The sequence below is a fragment of the Clinocottus analis genome, unplaced genomic scaffold, assembly GCF_023055335.1.
Source record: "Clinocottus analis isolate CAN_PGR_092001 unplaced genomic scaffold, fCliAna1.0.p SCAF_33, whole genome shotgun sequence".
NCBI classification, from domain to species: Eukaryota; Metazoa; Chordata; class Actinopteri; order Perciformes; family Cottidae; genus Clinocottus; species Clinocottus analis.
In genome coordinates, this window is record NW_027176076.1 from 1,226,525 (window position 1) to 1,246,000 (window position 19,476).

General features: G+C 40.1%; 1 protein-coding gene across 6 annotated transcripts in view; it reads left to right on the forward strand.

The window, feature by feature from the left end:
• Positions 1 to 19,476, forward strand: part of nfat5b (nuclear factor of activated T cells 5b) — a 33,144-nt gene extending 13,668 nt beyond the window's left edge. For 2 of the 6 annotated variants that reach the window (XM_068596002.1, XM_068596005.1), the window contains 12 exons: positions 1,782 to 1,907; positions 4,518 to 5,142; positions 6,209 to 6,398; positions 7,316 to 7,506; positions 7,792 to 7,964; positions 9,015 to 9,149; positions 9,254 to 9,306; positions 11,018 to 11,150; positions 11,576 to 11,650; positions 11,829 to 11,932; positions 12,143 to 13,973; positions 14,586 to 19,476. In XM_068596002.1, the coding sequence (XP_068452103.1) occupies positions 1,782 to 1,907; positions 4,518 to 5,142; positions 6,209 to 6,398; positions 7,316 to 7,506; positions 7,792 to 7,964; positions 9,015 to 9,149; positions 9,254 to 9,306; positions 11,018 to 11,150; positions 11,576 to 11,650; positions 11,829 to 11,932; positions 12,143 to 13,973; positions 14,586 to 14,821 (3,872 nt within the window). In that variant the 3' untranslated portion in view covers positions 14,822 to 19,476. Of the gene's footprint in view, positions 1 to 1,781; positions 1,908 to 3,898; positions 3,955 to 4,517; positions 5,143 to 6,208; positions 6,399 to 7,315; positions 7,507 to 7,791; positions 7,965 to 9,014; positions 9,150 to 9,253; positions 9,307 to 11,017; positions 11,151 to 11,575; positions 11,651 to 11,828; positions 11,933 to 12,142; positions 13,974 to 14,585 lie in introns of those variants that run through there. The other 4 variants (XM_068596003.1, XM_068596004.1, XM_068596007.1 and 1 more) reach the window with 4 other exon arrangements.

Sequence of the window (19,476 nt, forward strand, 5' to 3'; positions counted from 1 at the left end):
AAGCTGCTAGTAAAAGTGTTGTCATGCTGTTGACCCAAGGCTTTCTCCCCTCCCCATGTTCTGCTGGGCCAGAGGGAGGCACAGAGAGGAGAGAAAAAGGCTTTGTACAACCCTGCAGCGTGTTTGTAATAAGATGTGTTGGTTTTTTTCGTATGCTCTAGCTTTTGCTTTGACCTGAATAGTCTCGTCGTTTTGTGTTTTTTTTCCCACTTGGTTTGGTCATCCTCAATGTACTCGGGGACCAGAGTTACCATTTTAGCCTTAAAGAAATGGACAAACTTGTAAGAGGACATCCACAATCTATAAAGATTATATGCCTTGTGTCTCACCCTCGGCTCCGCTCGCATCTCAGAATGGAAAGAACCAAGACACGAGCAGAGGACGCAAGGAAAGGAATCGAGGTTGTATAAACTGAGAAATAAGAAGAGACAAATAATGCATCAATTGTGCGTCTGACAAAGATACAGAGGTGCAATGCTGTTTCAGTGGAGCCCTCTTTTGGGACTATCATGAGGCAGAAGGTTGTTGTCATTTTAAAAGACTGGTTTGTAGAATTTAGTGGCATTTAGTAGGTAAATTGCAAATTGCAATACATTCCCTCAACTCGTACCTCCTCTTCCAAACGTGAACAGGGCGGTGCCTGTAGCGGCAATCTCGTCTCCTCCCGGAATTCTTTTCACCGCTAGTGTTTTAGTCCGTCTATGGGCGATGAGCTTTACACGTAATGACTTTCTAAAAAACAAAAACTCCTTTTCAAAGCGTTTACTTAACAAAAACAAAATTACAAAAGTCATTCAAAATGCTCTACTTGGCAACGACAGTCAAAAAACTGTCTTGCTCCACAGACTAATAACCTAAACTGAACAAACCAGGTAGTGATGTAGTTAGCAACGTAATTAAAGGGGCATTTACAGACATTTTTATAAATCACCAAAAACACATCTTAATGCAGTCTAGTATGGCTCTTACAGTGCCTTTTTTAACGGGTTAATAGCCAATGTTCAGCAACATGGCGTCTGTCATGTTGCAACATGTCTGGGACTGGGAATAAGACTTGTTCCCTATGTAGGTAGACATAAAGGACTCATCGCAAACTAACAAAAACACAAGGATTCTTGGTGTCAGGCGATTATACGCATATAAAGACATAGTTCGAAATATTATTTTCCATTTCTTTCCACAAATCATCCAAAATGATACACACTGTTCATTTAGCTACTAAAGATATGTATACCCACTAGAAATACATTCATACCTACTCTAATGTCAGAGTCTACTGACAAACTATTTGTGCACTGGCCTATTGTTTGCTTAAATTATTGGCACCATCTATCGTGTGTAGCCTCCGGCAGAGTTTTGCAGTAACAAAGATATGTAAACCTGTTTCGCTTCAGAGTTGAGGCTGAACTTATCTACTAGTGTTACCATAGATGTACCCCTGCACTCTAGGTATTTCTTTGTCATTCATCAGATTTCTTACCAACAAGGCCGCAAGTAGGCCTTTGTTTTTACGATTGCGTAAGAGTTGTGCGATACCGTAGTGTGTAATTCTAACTGTGTTTGCGATGTCAACGTGAACTCTAAAATAATTGAACAATTGTATGAAAAAAGTATTCTTTCATAAGGAAGTCATCTAATTGTTATGTTTCATGTCACAACAACTTGGTCATTGAGCTGTCAAGTTTAAATACTGATTCTCATTTGACATCCAAAACGTTGTGGAGTTCCTGTTAATACATTATCTGATCACCTCTTTCCTTCGTTCCCGCCTCTCTGAACAGAATCAGCGTATGATCTTCTTCCCAGAGAGCTTCAGCTGCCTTCCTCCACTCAGCAGAGCCCAAAAGTCATGAGTCAAAAGAGCGGCGGAGAGGCAAGGCCTCCCCCTTCAGCTGCTCTCGCTTCAGGTAGGATCATGCTCCTTTTATCTTTATTACTACTCGGTGAGCACGACTGATTATACTCCACCTCCACCTGTTGGCAAACAAACACTTGCAACCGACAGGAAAGTATGTCAGACAACCATCCTGCTGCTTTGTGATCCTCATGTCAGTCAAAAAAACAAACAAACAACTGCTTAAAAAGGAGGTTACATCATTGGAGTTAATCCATCTGTACCTGCTTGTAAAATATTTGGTCGAGAGGATTGGGATCTGCTGTGTGTTGTGGTGTCTTGCAGCAACAAAATGTTGAAATACAGGTCATGTATCGCAGGTTTAGATAGTGTTCAGACCTATCTGCCTGTTTCCTTTGTGATACTGACTAGCATGTAGGTAAATGGTTTAAACCGTACACATAACCTAGCAACGGAGCTTATTATTTATTTAAAGATTTTTTTCCCCTCACTTTTTGAGAAAATCAGAAAGCTTTGCGTGGCTATAATCATGTTGGTGACCAGTTTGATGTCTCTATTGTTCATATGAGAAAAGAATATTGAAAGAGAAACTCACAAGTCCAGAAATGTGATATTACAATACATACAATTTAAGCTGTGGCCAGTTTTTGTGGATGATAAGCTGGTTGAACTTGTTGTGTTCTGACATTAAACAGATCAAAAAACAAAACAAAAAAGAACAGTAAATACAGAACGGTGCATACAGAACAGAGGACAAACAGGTTTTTATTTAAAGAATATTCTGTAGTTCTTAAAAATCAAAGCTTATGCTTCTGTGAAGCTTTGTTCATAGTGTTGTTTAAAAAAAAAAGACACGTGTCACTGATTTTACATACATAAATGTATTGGTTTCCTTTCTCCTGCTGGGGTCTGGTGATGTCTGAAGTCCCAAACGCAACACATTTAGTATATACATATAGTCCAAACCAAATCATCGTGTACAGATAATGGTACAAAATATAGCTATTTGGCTTTGTGTCTCAAGCATTTAGAACTATTTTAAAATGTCTTTTACATATTAATGAACGTCCGTTACATTCAAGCCGTTGCCAAAGAAATTCACACAATGCCGATTAAGCCTATTGGCGCCAGAGAGGGCTCTCTGTATTTCACAGTATACTGGAGATATGGTGTCTGTGGTGACATTCCCTCGCTGGTGCACGTATGCCTGCAGGTAAGCATGCATCTCTCCCCTGGCCACAAAAGTGTTCTCAAGTCTCCCCATGCATTTAAAAAAAATAAAGTTTAATCCTTCCTCTGAATGCAGTTTATTTTTTTTTGTCTGGAGCATCCACTACAGAACATTTTCTGGGATGCCTCTGAGGATCTTCCTCTGTAGCGTCCACCGTCGTCTGAGCTGCTGCGCCCGGTCTCTCCCACATTATATTTATTCTCAATACAAAAGGGGGGAGACAAAAGTTCTGCAACCCAGCTTTAAACTGGCTTCATATTTAATTCAAGTGTTCATCAAAACAGTAATATCAGATACAATTTAAAAAAAGTACAGCAGTTTTTAAAGTCTATATAGAAGTATAGTATAGATGAAAAACACTCATAGCCCACCACCTAACATCTGTGCGAGCATGGGACATCTAACAGTATTTGGTCATACATTTGGGTTGCTCTTGTATGCTTTTTGGTTTGTGATCATAATAACTACTGTATGTGTTGTGATCCTCAAAAATGATGAATGTATGTGCCTCTTTTCTTTCTGACTGTGTCTTGCAAACTAATGAGTCACCACACAATCCAGAATGTCAACAGCAGTTTAACTCCTTTTCACCATCTGAAACTTAACCAGACTTTTCCCCACTCTTCATCTAGTTCATTGTAACTATTTGGATGCTTTTGGAATTACAGTGTATGTTAACATGCTGGAGCAACATTTTTTTGACAAACAAAATAACCTGTGTTATTTTTCTTCCTAAAAAAAATTTGAATAAATTTTTACTGCTCAGCTCTTATTGCTCATTCGCTGTCTCATTTTTATATTCCAGGAAGTTCCCTCTGAAGCAGGGAGTGTCTGCATATAAAATGGTCTGCAGTTCTCTGCTTCATAGGTCAGAAGCTTGTTTATTTTGTCTCTGTGGCTACGTTCAGTCCCAACGAAATTAACCTTTGTAGCAAAAAATAAATAAATAAAAATTGAAAGTAAAAGCTCCAATAATTGGCATGCATCATATTGTACATATTAGTGTTTTGAACTTCCCTTTCCATTTCATAATTTAGTTCCATTTTTGCAGTTGAACATGAACAAAACGCTAATAATAATACGTTAGTATTTTCTTTTCTTTTTTTTGTTTATTCACAAGCATTTTTAGGTCTTATTTAATGTTTTTTGAATTTTTTAAATAGGGGGCCTGCTCACCTCGCATCTCTTCCTTTGCCCCTTTTTAGGCACACCTATATTGTACATTTACATCAGATATCAGCACCACAGACACACACGCTTAAGATTCAATGAAAAGGGCAAAATCTTAATTGGCTGGATACAAAATGAATACAAAAAAGCTAACCAAAAGCAAAAATAAACTATAATAAATACATTTTGCTGCTTAAATGGGACTGCTAGCCAACACTGGTTGAGAGGCCTTTATTCACTGTCTAATTATTTGCACTGTAGATGTCATGTCCTCCTCTATGACCATGGAAGGCCCCCGCAGTGCTTCCCTCACCTCTTCCAGCCCTACCATGCATCCCAGTGCTTCAGCCAGTGACCAGAACCCAGTCCACGGCGGCATTGTTGACCCGGAGGACACCAGGAGCAGCCGAGTGGTTCCAGAGGTTGTTGGAGCAGAAGGTGGCAATGGCAGCGGGGGTGGTAACTGCAGGACTAGCAGTGAGCTAGGAGGAGTAAGAGGCATAACATCACAGGAAGCCCAGTCACATCATCAGATGACCCCATCAAAGCGCCGCACTGTACTGAACATCTCTCCACCTCCGCAAGACCTGTTGGATGACAGCCAGATGTCTTGCCAGGATGAAACATCCCTGGACTCAGAGCAGAGTAACAGCATCTGGATGGAAGACTCTCTCTCCAACTTCAGCATCACAAGCTCTGTCTCTTACAATGACAACACAGAGGTGCCACGAAAGTCCCGAAAACGTACACCTCGGCAAAGGCCTGGCAAGAAGTCTGCAGGACGCGGGGAAGCCAGCATGGACGTGTTTGATGCAGACAGCGCCAAAGGTCCACACTTTGTCCTGTCACAGCTCGGCATTGACAACAAGACTGGATCTAAAGGAAGGTTTGTGTCACCTAAAAATGTATTTATTGTTCAATACCACTGAGTTTGTCTCTAATGTTGAAGTCATTTTCCTCTACAGCTCAGAAAGTTGTGAAAAGAGGCTGACATTATTTAGTTAGTTAATCAATTTATCGATTAACTAGTTTCACAATTCATTATTAGTTTCAGTCAATTTCAAAACAAAAAACTCTGACATTTTGTGGTTGCAGCTTTGCTGTTTTTGAGTTCAGTTAAAAGTGTGTCTGTCGACCTTTTTAAATTTGAAAACTTAAACATTCTGAATGGGAGACTTTTTATTTCCCATTTCAATATTTGTTAATGCAGTAGCTGACATGAAGAAAGCCTGGTGCCCTGTAAGGAAGCATCTGCATTTGTTCTTTTGATTTCCTGATGTTTTTTTCTGTAATCTGTCACCCAACAGTGACCAAAGACAACAACAATGCCTCTAAATGTATAATTGTTTTGACTTCTTTTATTCATTTAACATTCACCCAGTGGTAGTTACACACTCGTTAAATAGGTACTTGTACTGTGGTACTGTGTTGCTATTGTTTGAAAGGTTCTAGTGGATACTCTCATATGGCACTCCTCCTGATTATGTTGTTATTATGAAATCACACATCGCAAAACAGATGTAAGTTTTAAACAAATTACCCTGGCTCTGAATTTCCCACCATGCTTTGACTGAAGAAGAGCGGTTAGATCCAAGGGTAGGGAAACAATGGTCAGTCACAGTAAATCACAGAGCCTCTATGAAAGACCTTGGATGAGCAGAGCAGATTAAATAAACAGATAACTCTCAACGCTTTAGGAGCAGCGGATAGAATATGCTTGGTTGTTGGAGGGGAGGGCCTGTTAACTTTGTATTGCCCAGAGCGTCATGTGGGATGGCGGGAAAGGGGGACTCTAAACAAATGAGGACAAAGTCAAGTTCCAGACATTCTGTGCTTTGTCCACCACAATACCAGAAGATGCCAGCTAGGTTGTACCAACTAAAATAAAATTGCTGTAAAATGTTAGAATTAGAAGTAATCTGCTGGTGTCTCTGTCAAACCGGTTTTTGTAGCAGCTCTAATGATCCTCAGACAACGAGCCAAAAAGGAGGAATTCTTTCGATGCAATACCCACAGAAGAGTGAGGGGAAGGAGGTGAAGATCCTCATCCAGCCTGAAACTCAGCACCGAGCCCGCTATCTGACTGAAGGCAGCAGAGGGTCAGTGAAGGACCGCACGCAGCAGGGCTTTCCCACGATAAAGGTAACTGTTAAAACCTTGACACAGCCTCTTTAATGAACTCTGTAGTACATGTTTTAACTTTTTTGCCACAGTGTGCCCATGTTCAAGGTTAAGTTCACGATCGGGTTTTTGTTAGAGGTGAACGAGTTCAGGTCACAAAATGTAGAAAGAGTCTTTTTCTGCAGCGACATAATATGCTCCGTATTGATGCTGAGTTTTATTTACCCCCAAATTCACAAGTAATACTGATTGCTTTTCAAAGCCAAGTCTGATCAACTACTTGTTTTATATCTGCTCTTTTGTAGTATTTTGTGTTGTGTGTGTGTGTGTATATGGAGAAAGATTTCAGAACTGTTGAGTCAGAAAGGTTGAACTGGACTCGAACAGGATCTTTTAATCCTCAGCATGAATTAAATAATTAATGTCTGCAGATGACAACCACCTGCATTACTTTTGAGGTGACATGTGTGGTGAATCTGGAAAAGCTTTGCAACAATCACCTGAGACTGTGAGTGAGGAGAACGACTAGATATACTGTCTAGCTTTTTTTAATGTTTGATCATTAATGTAGTCACTTTGTTGTCGGCCAAGAGGTAATCACCCGGTGATGAATCAGGGCGCAGCAGAGAGGTGTGACTTCTACCTGATCAGGTACTCTTTGTACTCTCAGGGCTTGTTAAGAACATGTGCAACCAGATGCAAATAACTGGCACGTAAGTTAGAAATAGGAGTTAACAGCACAAGATAACAAACACAGGTTGGCTTTCAAACGGCCGACAAACAAGCAACAATCACAGGACATATAAAGCTTAATTGCTCAATGAGAAGATGCTAAAATGCAACACTCTGAGCTAATCTCTTAGACATGTACAGAAGCATCTATAAAAAAACGTGTTTTATATTTTATATATGGCTTTTTTTTCTTTTTACTTCCACAGCTGGAGGGAGTGAATGAGCCAGTGGTCTTGCAGGTGTTTGTGGGTAACGACACCGGGCGTGTCAAGCCTCATGGTTTTTATCAAGCTTGCAGGGTGACTGGCCGCAACACCACAGCCTGCAAAGAGGTGGACATTGATGGCACAACTGTTATCGAGGTGCCCCTTGATCTGAGCACCAATATGACACTAGCGTATGTACTTCTTATTTTTGATTGAAATTGAGTTGTTTTTGCTATAAATATTACAAACAATTTAATTTGAATACATTAAACCCCGAACAGAACAAGTGTACCATTTATGTCCCCGGTAGTACTTCACAGATAATTTAAACCAATTGCTGAATAAAGATATTGCATAATGGATGAATACTTTTGGAATGACACATTGTAGTATTTAGTGCTGGAATGAGCTTCTAGTTTAGCAAACACTGTAACGTTGTGAGAAGTTTTCCTTGCTAACAACCTCTCTCTGTGCAGGGTGGACTGTGTTGGGATCTTGAAGCTCCGTAATGCTGATGTCGAAGCTCGAATTGGTGTGGCAGGATCGAAGAAGAAGAGCACGCGCGCTCGACTGGTGTTTAGAGTCAACATCCCCCGTCCAGATGGATCAGTGCTCACACTACAGATTCCCTCTTCCCCAGTCTTGTGTAGTAAGTCAGTCTCCCTGTGTTTGATTAGCGAAAATTATATTAGAAATGCAGAAATCCTGGTATTTTATATCACTATAATATACCAGTTTCACTAGAATTACAAGAAGCAGAATCTGTAATTTACATAGTTAATAATTAATATTTAAAATTGAGCTATTTTCTCCTCTTTATCATGAGAGATCCTGCTTCTGAAGTTTAATCGAGCCTGTGGGCGGGAGACCCTGCACACTGGGTTCCCTCAGGTTCAAGTGTTATTTGGTAACGTGTAAAGCATGACGGGTGTGGTTGGTTTCATAAACAGGAAAGATACTTAGGGCTATAAGAGTGTTTCTGTGTAATTTGATTTAAGAGAACGGCTTTGAGAGATACAATGGAGAGATAGAAGGAACAGGACAAAGCAATAGTGGTGTGTCTGGACTTCTATAGTTTACAGCATGCAATCCCAGGAAATATCTTTCCACAAAACCCCAAAAAATAGTAATCACACTTGGCATCTGTATGTGTGTAAGGAAGGAAGTGAAAAAGATTCGTAATATGTGAAAGCAGCAATGGGGACTTGTTTTAAACTTCAGGTTCAACGTTCTTATTGCAATTTTTGGGACCTTTGAGTAATTTCCAGTCTTTCTATTTCCAAACATCACGTCTTTGGTCAGCATACATGCAGGTCTTAAAAAATCTTTAAAAGTATTGAATTTGTTTGCTTATAAAAAGGCCTTAGACAGAATTAAAATGTCTTAAAATGTTTTCTTATTAGATTGCAGGCTGTCGGGTGACATATCACAAATGCATACTATAAGTGGGATTGTTGCAATAGTTTAGTCCTTTTATTGCAAATTTTTAGTCTGATTTTGTAAATACCATTTCCAGTACAAACCTTCTGTAATTTAATCATTTAGCATTCAAATTAATTACTTTCAGGCATTATTGACATTATACCATTTGAGTTTAACCCATCGGCGTCTTTTATTTCTTTTATGAAATGTAGGTATTCTTTGGTGAAAATCAGTAATAGTGACGCTTATCAAAACTGTTTATCTCGACTGTTTTCAGCTCAACCTGCAGGAGTGCCTGAAATCCTGAAGAAGTCACTACACAGTTGTACAGTGAAAGGTGGAGAAGAGGTTTTTATAATCGGCAAAAACTTTCTCAAAGACACCAAAGTCATATTTCAGGAGAATGTCTCTGGTAAGAAATTATTATTCAAAAGAAAATGATTGCTTCTGGATATTTTGGGTTCATGCAGTATAATTGTTCTCCATTAAACCTGCTGTGTCTTCTGTGTGTTCCAGATGAGACATCGTGGAAGGCGGAGGCTGAAATTGACATGGAGCTGTTTCACCAGGTAAAATGTGATTGCTCTTGTGGTATTTTTGTACTGACTGATTAAAGAGATGATTGGATTATTTGAAGTGGGGCATAGTCAGCGTATTACCTACTGGAGATGGCTGTCGGCACGTCCCTAGTTTGGAGAAACAGATAGGAGTTCTTGCACAGAAGCAAAGCAATGTACTTCAGTGAATGAGGGCAGCTGCAAAATACTGCTTAAAAAAGGGCCCAGCCAAAAAGATTAATATCAGTTTAATTGTACACTATATTTAAGATATTTTTTCTATTTTATCTTGCTTTTGAACCGCCTATTGTACGAGGAATCCAAGCTCTCTTCAAAGCCACAAGACTCCTTCGAAAAGAAGGCAATAATATTCCCTCTCAGTACACTGAAGTTACTAAGCTACCGCTCTCTATTGTCTGTCGTTTTTATTTTGTTTGATCGTGTCATTTTTGTGTTTTAAAGGTGTCACGCAGTAACGCAAGCTAACTAACCGATCAAGGCAGAGGTAAAAGAGTGGCTTAGAAAACATTGTAGGTAACAGCTCCCAGCTGAAAATGGCTGTCAGGGAAAACATCTTAAATATAGCGCACACTCAAACTGATATAGATTTTCTTTTAGATGGCTTTAGTAGAATTTGCTGCTGACTCAGTCCACATCAGTTCATTGCTTAGTTTCCGTGCTGGTACTCCTTTCTGTTTCTCTAAAAGGTGAGTGTGTCGCCCGTCATCGACTGTAGGTTGGTAATACACTGAAAAAAGATAAGTTCCTCATACCCCACTGGAAAATTCTAAACTATCCCTTTAATGCCATTTATTAATCAGTTGAGTAGAAAGAAGCAGCCTTTTCAGATTTGTATGGGGCTTTAGATGTAATCATCTTAAATGACTGCTGGTTCAAAGATTTAAGTAGTTTCATTGTGTTCTGACCTAATTACTCTCGGTCTCAAAAGCTGTACTAAGTGTGTCCCAACAGTCCAGTTTAAACCTTTGCCCTTGTCAACAAAATGGTCATTGGATGTCATTTTGTGTTTTGTTTAAGGTACATTGTGGAGTTTTATTTATTCATTGCTTCTAACTGATCAGATTTTTTTTCCTGCAAAGCCTAACAAATCTATTGAATGCATTTTCAAGTGCTTTTTTTAAACCAGCACTGTTGAAGTTTGCTAGTAGCTTCTTTTCTGTACTTTTACTAGGCAATGCTCAATATTTCAAAACTTTACTGCCACCAGCAGTTTATAGGTGGAATTAAAACAGAATTAGACTGACTGATTCAGCAATTACCCCTCTAGATGTGGCCGCAGTGAGAATATCTTCAAGTTATGCACAACATTATGAGCTTTACTGACACGTGTTTTAAGAACCAAAAGGGTCAAAAGAAATGAGCATGTTTTATGCTCGGATCTGAAATATTTCCCTGTAAATTTATAAGAAAAATCACCATAACTGAACACAGTCATCACTCTGAAGATCAAAATCACCTCATTACAACCTCCAGTAGTCACAGTATTGTGTATCACATCACCTCAGGATGTGTCCATCGGGCAAAAGATACAAGGTGATGAATATTTGTATACTATATAAAAATATATTCATCTTTAATAATAATATATCTTTAAAGAGTATAATATATAAAGTCTAATCAACTCACCCTTTGATTCGCATGAGATGAGTGCATTTAGACCTGCTCTTCTATTCATGCTTTCTTGCTGACTTCACTCCTCTAGAATCACCTGATCGTGAAGGTTCCTCCGTACCAGAACCAAGCCATCACCTCTTCAGTGTGTGTGGGAATCTATGTGGTGACGAATGCTGGGAGATCCCATGATGTTCAGCCCTTTACCTATACTCCAGATCCAGGTTTGTTCCTGTTTCAGTTTCTTTACTAAATCACACAAAGTTTCTCTTCATCTGTCTCTTCTTACAATCAACAAATGAGACAAGCTCGTTAGAAAACGTACACATTTTTGTTGAGGAGGTCATTCTTTACGTAGTACTTTTTATATATTTACTGGCTGGCACCACAGCTGGCTCACCACCTACAGTTAAGAAGCATCAGAGAAAGAATTAGCGATCAATTGAGGGATAAGAGCACAATTAACAGCCGATGCGTAAACTTAATCTAGGCTCATCCACATTCACAACTCTTTCATCAGCACGCTTCATATTTGTACGGTCCTAAGCTACAGAGTAAACCAAGCCATTGTTGTGCTGTATGTTTACATAGATTTTCTAATTGTGTGAGCTTATAGAGATAAAAAGTCTGTTGATGTTTGCTTTTGTAGCAAAAAATGATGTTCCTGTGAAGAAAGAGGCACCCTCTCCAGTGAAGACTTGTTCATTTGATGAACAAATTAAAGGTTATTTTCCCTTTTGTTCACTACTTTTTATAACCATGATTGTTGCTTTAAGTTTGAAAGCCGTTAATTTCTAATTCACTGCAGCTCACAGTTGACTGCCACTTCTCTGAATAGTTGAACGCAAAGGAAAATCAAACATTTTATAAAGAAGATGTATTCCTTGTTGTTTCTTCTACAGCTCTAGATGGTGCCTTGATGCCTTCGATATTGCCTTTAGTGAAGAGAGAAGATGTCACTCCGATGGAGGTCACCAGCAACCTCCAATCTTCTGGTGTATTTAAGGTGATATATTGATCTGTAACCTATTTAAATGCCTCATCAATAACCTTTTCATAATCGAATCACATAAATGTTAAAAAAAAATATATATATTGTGTTGTTACTTAATCATCTAGTCCATAACAGAAGTGTTATATGTGAAAAATAACACAATACAACTGACAACAAAATCTAAAAGCAAAATAAAGCACATCTTTTATTTTGTGTTTTCAGCAGACTGGTGACTTGTGTCCCGCTCAGCAGAACCCAGACATGACTGCAGGCCATCTAAATAAAAATAGGTCATTCTCCAACAACCCGTCTCAGCCTGCAGGGGAACCTGACCAGGCCCAGGCTCCTGTTTTTCCCAACATAGAGCCCTTAGGCACTATTCAGAAGCAGGACATTGCAGCCACCAACTCCTTTTCTGTGCCCGCCGAATCTCTGATCCAGCCGGGGCCTCAGCAGTTCCTCTTGGAGCCCAGAGAGGGCCTCGGGCAGGAAAGACCCGGCAGCGGCTCTGGAGCTGTGGGGAGGCTGTGTGGAGAACCTGCACCTCAACCTCAACAGCAACAACTGCCTCTTTTCCCCCCAGACGAAGTAGCCCAGCTTGAGGAGGCAGTGAGGCAGCTTAAAGCCAAAGGGTTCTGTAACTTACCACTTCAGTCTGACAACTCAATGGCCAAACAACAGCAGCAGCAGCAACACATCCAGCACCAACAACAGATCCAAAAACAGCAAATTCAGCAACAACAACAACAACAACAACAGCAACAAATCCAGCAACAACAGCTTCAACAGCAGCAGGTTTTGGAGAATTTACAGCAGCAGCTGTTTCAGTCACAGATTCAGATGCAGTGTGGCTTGTTTCAGGATGCACCTCAGGCTAAGAATGCAGAGCAGCAGGGATCCTCACAGGGCGTGGTCCCTAACCAGGGGACTCTTTTCCAACAGGCCCAACAACAACAGCAGCAGCAGCAGCAGCAGCAGCAGCAGCAGCAGCAACAACAAGCAGCGCTCTTTCAGCAGGCGAGTGACCTGCTCTCAATTCAGACCAACTTCCTCCAGCAGACGCCGTCACACCCTTCACCACCCATGTTCCACAATCCCAGTTCTTTGGCTGAAACACAAGATTCACAGGGAACGTTGTTCCAGAAAGCTTCTCAGGAGCAGGTCCAGGCTGCTCTCTTCCAAAACACCATGACAGTACTACAGTCTCCGGAGCAACAGCCCTCAACCCCTGGACTTTTCCTCCCGCAGACAACCCTGTCCTCTCAGCTCACAACTAGTAGTGCTCAACAACAACAGCAGCAGCTGGCCTTCCTTAGTGCGCTACAAACGCCTGTCCCTAAACCACAATCAGTATTTCAGACTCAAACACAGCTGCCCCCCATCCAACAGAGAAACCCCATGGAGCAGCAGCAGCCCTCCCAGCCTCAGCCCCACACACAGCCAGCCCAGCAGTCTTCCATGTTTCAGAACATCTCCCCACATCCATCTGCAAACACATGTTCTCCAGGCCAGCAGCAGCAACAGCAGACTGGCCTACTGTTCTGCAACAACCCCCTGCCCACTCCGGATCAGTCCTCCAGCCTCTTGTTCAGCAGCCAGGGCCAGATGCCACCTCTGACCAGCAGCAGTTTAGTTCCCCAAGACCCTCCAAACCCCTCTCTGCTATTTTCCCAAGCCAGTATGGTGACAGTAAACCAGCAGGATCGCTCTGAGCCTATGGCTTTAGGGAACCCAACCGATCCACGACAGCAAGTCATATTTCAGGAGCAACAGCCGATGCAGCTGGGCAGCAACTCAAACAACCGGCAGGAGCAGCCTGTGAGCCTCTTCATGCCTCAGTCTAACATGGCCTCTCTGCAGGGGGGGCTGGCTACTCAGGAGCTCGCACAGTCAGCCATGTTTGCCTCGCAGAACGGCGTGGCAAACCTCCAAACGACCACCTCCTCCCCTGTTCAACAGCCAGGGAATCTGTTTCAGACTGCTGTCAGTGGAAGCATCAATCAGCCCAGCCAGCCACAGCCACCTGGCCTCTTCCTTTTTGGGATCCAGAATGGTAAGAAATTGATTACACAGGTGCACACCGTTGAATCCTGTAGTATGAATGACTGCCAACAAGTGCAGATGGCAAATATTATATGAAACATGTTTAAAATTGCCAATAAATGCTTTTGTTAATGACATCAAATTGACTGTTTTTTATAACAAGGTCCTTTTTAGTAGAATTATCAAATGGTGAAAAAAGTCAGGGAATCAAATGGGAAATCTATGTGCCACCTGAAAAGAAAATCCCCTTTAATTCCCTTAAAATAGTGGTTTACAAATTTCTAAAATTTTCATCACAAAGTCCATTAACTCTCTAAATCTTACCGTTTAATTGCCTAATAACAATAACCATAGCACTGTCAGTTGTCAAAACTGATAACATGTGAACTTTTTAAACATAATAAAAAAGGTACAAAACAAACAAAATTAAGTTGACCTCGCAATGAATTTCTCAAAGCTGTTTTTGTGTGTGTGTGTGTGTGTGTGTGTGTGTGTGTGTGTGTGTGTGTGTGTGTGTGTGTGTGTTTCAAAAGCAGAAAGAAACCTGGAACGTCAAACTTGTTGTACAAACTTACACTGTAACGTGTGAGGTTTTGAAACTCATTCTGTTCCTTCCCTGCAGAATGTGACCAGCTGATGACTCCTGGAACCACGCTGTCGGATCAGATTATAGCCATCAGCCAGTCTGGTCAGAACCAAAGAGAGAGTGACGCACACATCCAGTCTCTGCTCAGCCAGTCCCTGTCTCAGTCTGGGCCTGTGCAGAACAGCATGACTGTCTCTCAGAACATGGAGAAGATGGATGACCTGCTGGTCAGCCTGCAGGAGTCCGGCGGCAACTTAACCCGCTCATACTAACTTCGTCATTTAATTTGTATGTGTAGAATAATTTTTGAATGTAGAGATATAGTCAAAACTCGACTACATGCACTAAAACAGTCGCAAATTAGTCCTGCATCATGAAGTTTGCGACAAATGGAACATTCTGTTCTGAAATCTGAACTTGTATTATTGGTCTGCCCGAACACATCATCCGGTTTACTTCAGGACTGAAGATTTATCAAGAAAGAGCAGTGAAGGTGCTGCTGTTCTTTCTAAGCCAGTCTCTTCCTCTCATGGGTATTATCCAGAGTGGCATGAATGACATATGTTATCTCATTGTGAAGGTTAAACTGGACAAATTAATATCCAGACAGTGAACTACAAATTTGTTTGGGAAATTGTTGGCCGAGAAAAGTGAATATCTCCTATTGACTTCATGACTGACTGACTCCCCATTGTATCAAATGTGCATAATTAAATGGACTCCAGGAGAGAACAGACAAATCGTCATTACTTGGAGAAAAACACAATTTGGTGCTTTTTCCTCCAAAAGTACAGTAACTTAGTGGTTGTGTTATTCATTTGGCATGAAGTTTAGTGAGTATCTGTAGATAGATTGTCAGTGATGTCCTCCGCAGCGTCTCTTGGTTCTTGTGCCGTTTTCTAAAGTCTCCAAAGTGTCTTGTGGTTTCCATGAATAGTGTTCCCTTTGATACTTGTTTTGTATCTTTGTTGCATGGCATGTGCAGTGTAGCAGCAAGGTTTAGACAGACTGTGGCAGGTATGGTTGAATACATCGATGACGGTGAAAGTCCTTGACTTATTTTGGGGGGAAATTATTTTCAACCCACAGTGCAGAAAGTGTATTGAAAGAAGGTTTGAGGTGAGACAGAGATATGAGAAGGAGAAGAAAGTGGAAAAGTGTTCTACACTAATCTGATGTGTAGTTACAAACGAGTGTCTTATGTGTCCGGTGAGGATTGTTTAAATGTTGTAGCAGCTAGCTTGCACCTGATACTATGAATATATTCACTCACGCCGTCTCTTGGGCGGCAAAGTGACTTTGGTTTCCATTAATGATGGAGAAAGAAGCTGTGTTCAGAAGCTGTATGACTAAAGTAAAGTGGCATTTTGTTTCTGTTTCTAATACCTGGAAAGAATATTTGAAGTTCAGCCAGTGTGGCTCTGCAGTGAAGGTCACCTTCAGCTGTGAAACATATCTTTCAGTATGACATACTTTGCCATCTCCACCACAGTGTGCAGACAGCACTTTGTGATATAGATAAGCTAGACTAACATTTAGTCTGTATTCATCCAAACCAAACTGTGTCAGTTTGCTACATTTTACAGCAGATTCTCCTTTTAAAACATTACAAAGAGATGGATCTTCTGAGAAAGTGTAGTGGTAGAACTATGATACAAAAATAGAAACCAATTAAACAAAAAAAAATAGAAACAAATTAAACAAACAACTTTTCCTTTTACGTGTATGTTCAGCAGTGCCGTTCTTTGTGACCACTTAACTCATCGAGGGTACAGTACAGTCTGTAATGGAAGATTTTCTCTGTTAATCTGCTTAGGAGTAATGGAATCTCTGAATTAAAATTGTCTTTCGTCCGTTTATTCTTGCAAGAAGGAAAGGTCTGCCACAGCCACCCAAAGCGGTCTGCGACACAGAATTCAATGAACCAACAGTCACAGCCCTCTTTTATACATGATGAGGTTCACACCTTCAAACCACGTGGAACAAAGGGAACACTGAGTACCCGCCCATCTTAGACCTTTTGTCTCTTGGTCCTTGCGACCAAAGAAGCCACAATCTCCTTTGCCCTGGGAAATCAACACCCCATAGGTCACGAATTGTATACGACACCCCCCCGCCCTCATATGCATACGTGGAAAAACAGTCCTTTGATCTACTTTTCCCCCAACATTTGTTCAGACCATCTCTGAGGAACATTTAAATCAGTTTAACATCGCAATACTATATTTTCCCATTACCAGGAGCTGGTGTGGGGTTTTGTCAGCCGCCTCTTCCTCTTTGTTTACAATGAGGAAGATACATTTTAAAAATGCTGTTACAAATTTAAACTACTCATTCCCAAAACATTATTTATTCGTCAAAACCAGTGAAAAATATGGATCGAGACAATTTATTAAAATAATCTTATTTTAGTTGACATATAACTCAAACACATCTTTTTTTTGTAGAGAGAGTACAATGTAATATAGAATATGATTATTAATATTATGTGTTTTAGTATCACTTTGATGGCATCATTCTGCGTCAGGCACGCATGAACTGGACTAGTATTCTTAAACCAGCTAGAAAAGAGCCTTTTTTTTACCAGTTTTATTAATGTGATGGATTTAGTGAATGTGGAAGAGAAGCAAACTGTACATCATACATCTCATCCAGGTTGAGGTATTACCATGCAGGAACAGAGCCCGTTTTACATGTTTTCTCGTAAATGCAGTCGTCTGGAGTTAGCCAGTGGCCTCAGGACCAAAGTTTGACTTGAATCTTGCTTTGCATAAATCCTGATGACTGGCCAGTTTTATGGCTTGTAAGCTTTTTAAATGTAGACATAGACGGTGTCCTTATTAGGCACGATGTCCTGCTGCCACACTTCTTTGCGTTTGTTGAGTTGTTTTGGTATAAAAACAATGTGTGCATGAACGAGGGGCTGGTCTCTGATGATGACAGAATTCGCTCAGTTTGATGCCTCAGTTGTTGCCTTGTTTTCTATGTACAGATTGGTAGAAACACATACACATGTTACATTTTATACACTTTCAAGTCAGAAACCGCTGTTTTATGATGGAGATTATGTAAACTTGACTAATGTGAGTTTGAATGGTTGTGAGTGGTTTTTAAAGGGACCCTACTCCTGAAGGAAACCTGACGTTGGAGAAAAGAGCTGTCTGTGATAGGCTTTCTTCAAATTGTGAACTAGAAGAACTAAGATTTTCCAGTGTTGAGTATTTATGATTTTATTTCCTTTTGTTTGTTTTAGAAAGTTTAGATCCTTATATTTTATGTAGTACCAATCCCTCTCTTTGTAGAAGCATATCTTATTTATTTGTGTGTTGTTTATTATCTGAATTGTTTTCCTTAATCAGTTGTGTTCAGATATTCTCTGTATTGATAACAGCAACGTCATTTGCCCCCCTACAACAGCTGATACTGAAACTGGCACCTTGGCAAGATGGCGGCAATGCCGTTAAATGGGATTGTAGACTATGAATAACATGTATATTCCTGTCCACCGTTACCTTTTGGGGGGATATTGTAATAATACACTCCTAAATGTACTTATCAGGTGAATGCTCAAGGCTTATTATTCTTGGACCCCCGGGCCTTGTAGTCTCTCAAAACAAAACCAACAAATTTCAGTATTTTTACCATTAATATAGAACGAAATGTGATTATGCAGCCTGCCTGTTGGTGTCTCACTAAGAATGTTCTTTTATGCACACACAGTGGAGGTAATTACTTTTTTGAAATTACAGTTTCCTAATTTGTGTATTAACAAAGTAGCTGGAGATCAGAAATATAATAAAGAGGGACTCATTATACTGTCACTACTAAATGTCTGGAAAACAGTGGGATTGTTAATAAAATGTCTCATATTTCTTGAAGATGCTACAGACTAACTTTCTCAATTTCTTGCAATAGAACAAGTGTTTTTCTTTTAACCCGTTCATTTAATTTGATCTGCCATTACAGGTGTCACTGAAGTGTCACTTTAGACTAGTAGATATTGTACATGTGCCTTGAGAAGGTGATGTCGTAGCAACCAGAAATTTAGCCGTTGTTGCCTGTTTATCACCTTGCTGGTTCTGCCAGTGATAATTAACAAGAATGTTTTAAGCCATAATACTTTAAAATGTACTTTAAATGCTCGACAACAGTGACCAGATAAATGTGTTTATGGTTGATAAACGTGTCGTGCAATTTCTGTCATGCATCTAACTTGTTTGTATTGAAGTATCCATTGCATTTATGTTATACAACGTAGATGCAGACAAATTTTCTCTGAAACTGCTATGCAGCTAATATACTGTAAATGTAGATCTGTTAGTTTTTGAATATATTTTTCTAAATAGCATCTGCTGTTTTCAGCATTAAGGAGAAACCAAAGTAGATGTTCTTTCTATTATTTATGTTGCTTGTTGAAATATTTTCTTTCTGTTGATTGTTGCCTGAAACCAATTTTTAAATATTTTAGTCAGTTAAATGCAAATTTCTCTTCTCAACAACCATCTCAGTCGTGCGTGTGAGAAACAAGGGTCACACATGGTTTTTCAGTCATCTTTATTGTCTTTTTGTGGATCAGGGCTTAGTGTTTACTGGGGCAGTGGTTCAGATTTCTCACAGGGCCTCTGCGTTATCAGGATGTCATGTCATTCTCACAGTAAAATTCAATGCGTACTAGAATTTTTGCCCTGAATTATACACTCTGCAAAACATTTGTCCTTGATTTGTTCACCGTCTGTTTTTAAAATGTTCCTCAATCCATTTGCTTACTCAATATTTCCGTATCTCTGTATGTTTAAAGTATTTTCACTCCCAACATAAGTGAACCACTCTTCTAGTAAACAGCCTATTCGATCCTGGACATATCTAGGGGCATATCTAACATTCTGTTCCTAACTACAGTTTGTGAACAACTGTCGAATAAGCAGCC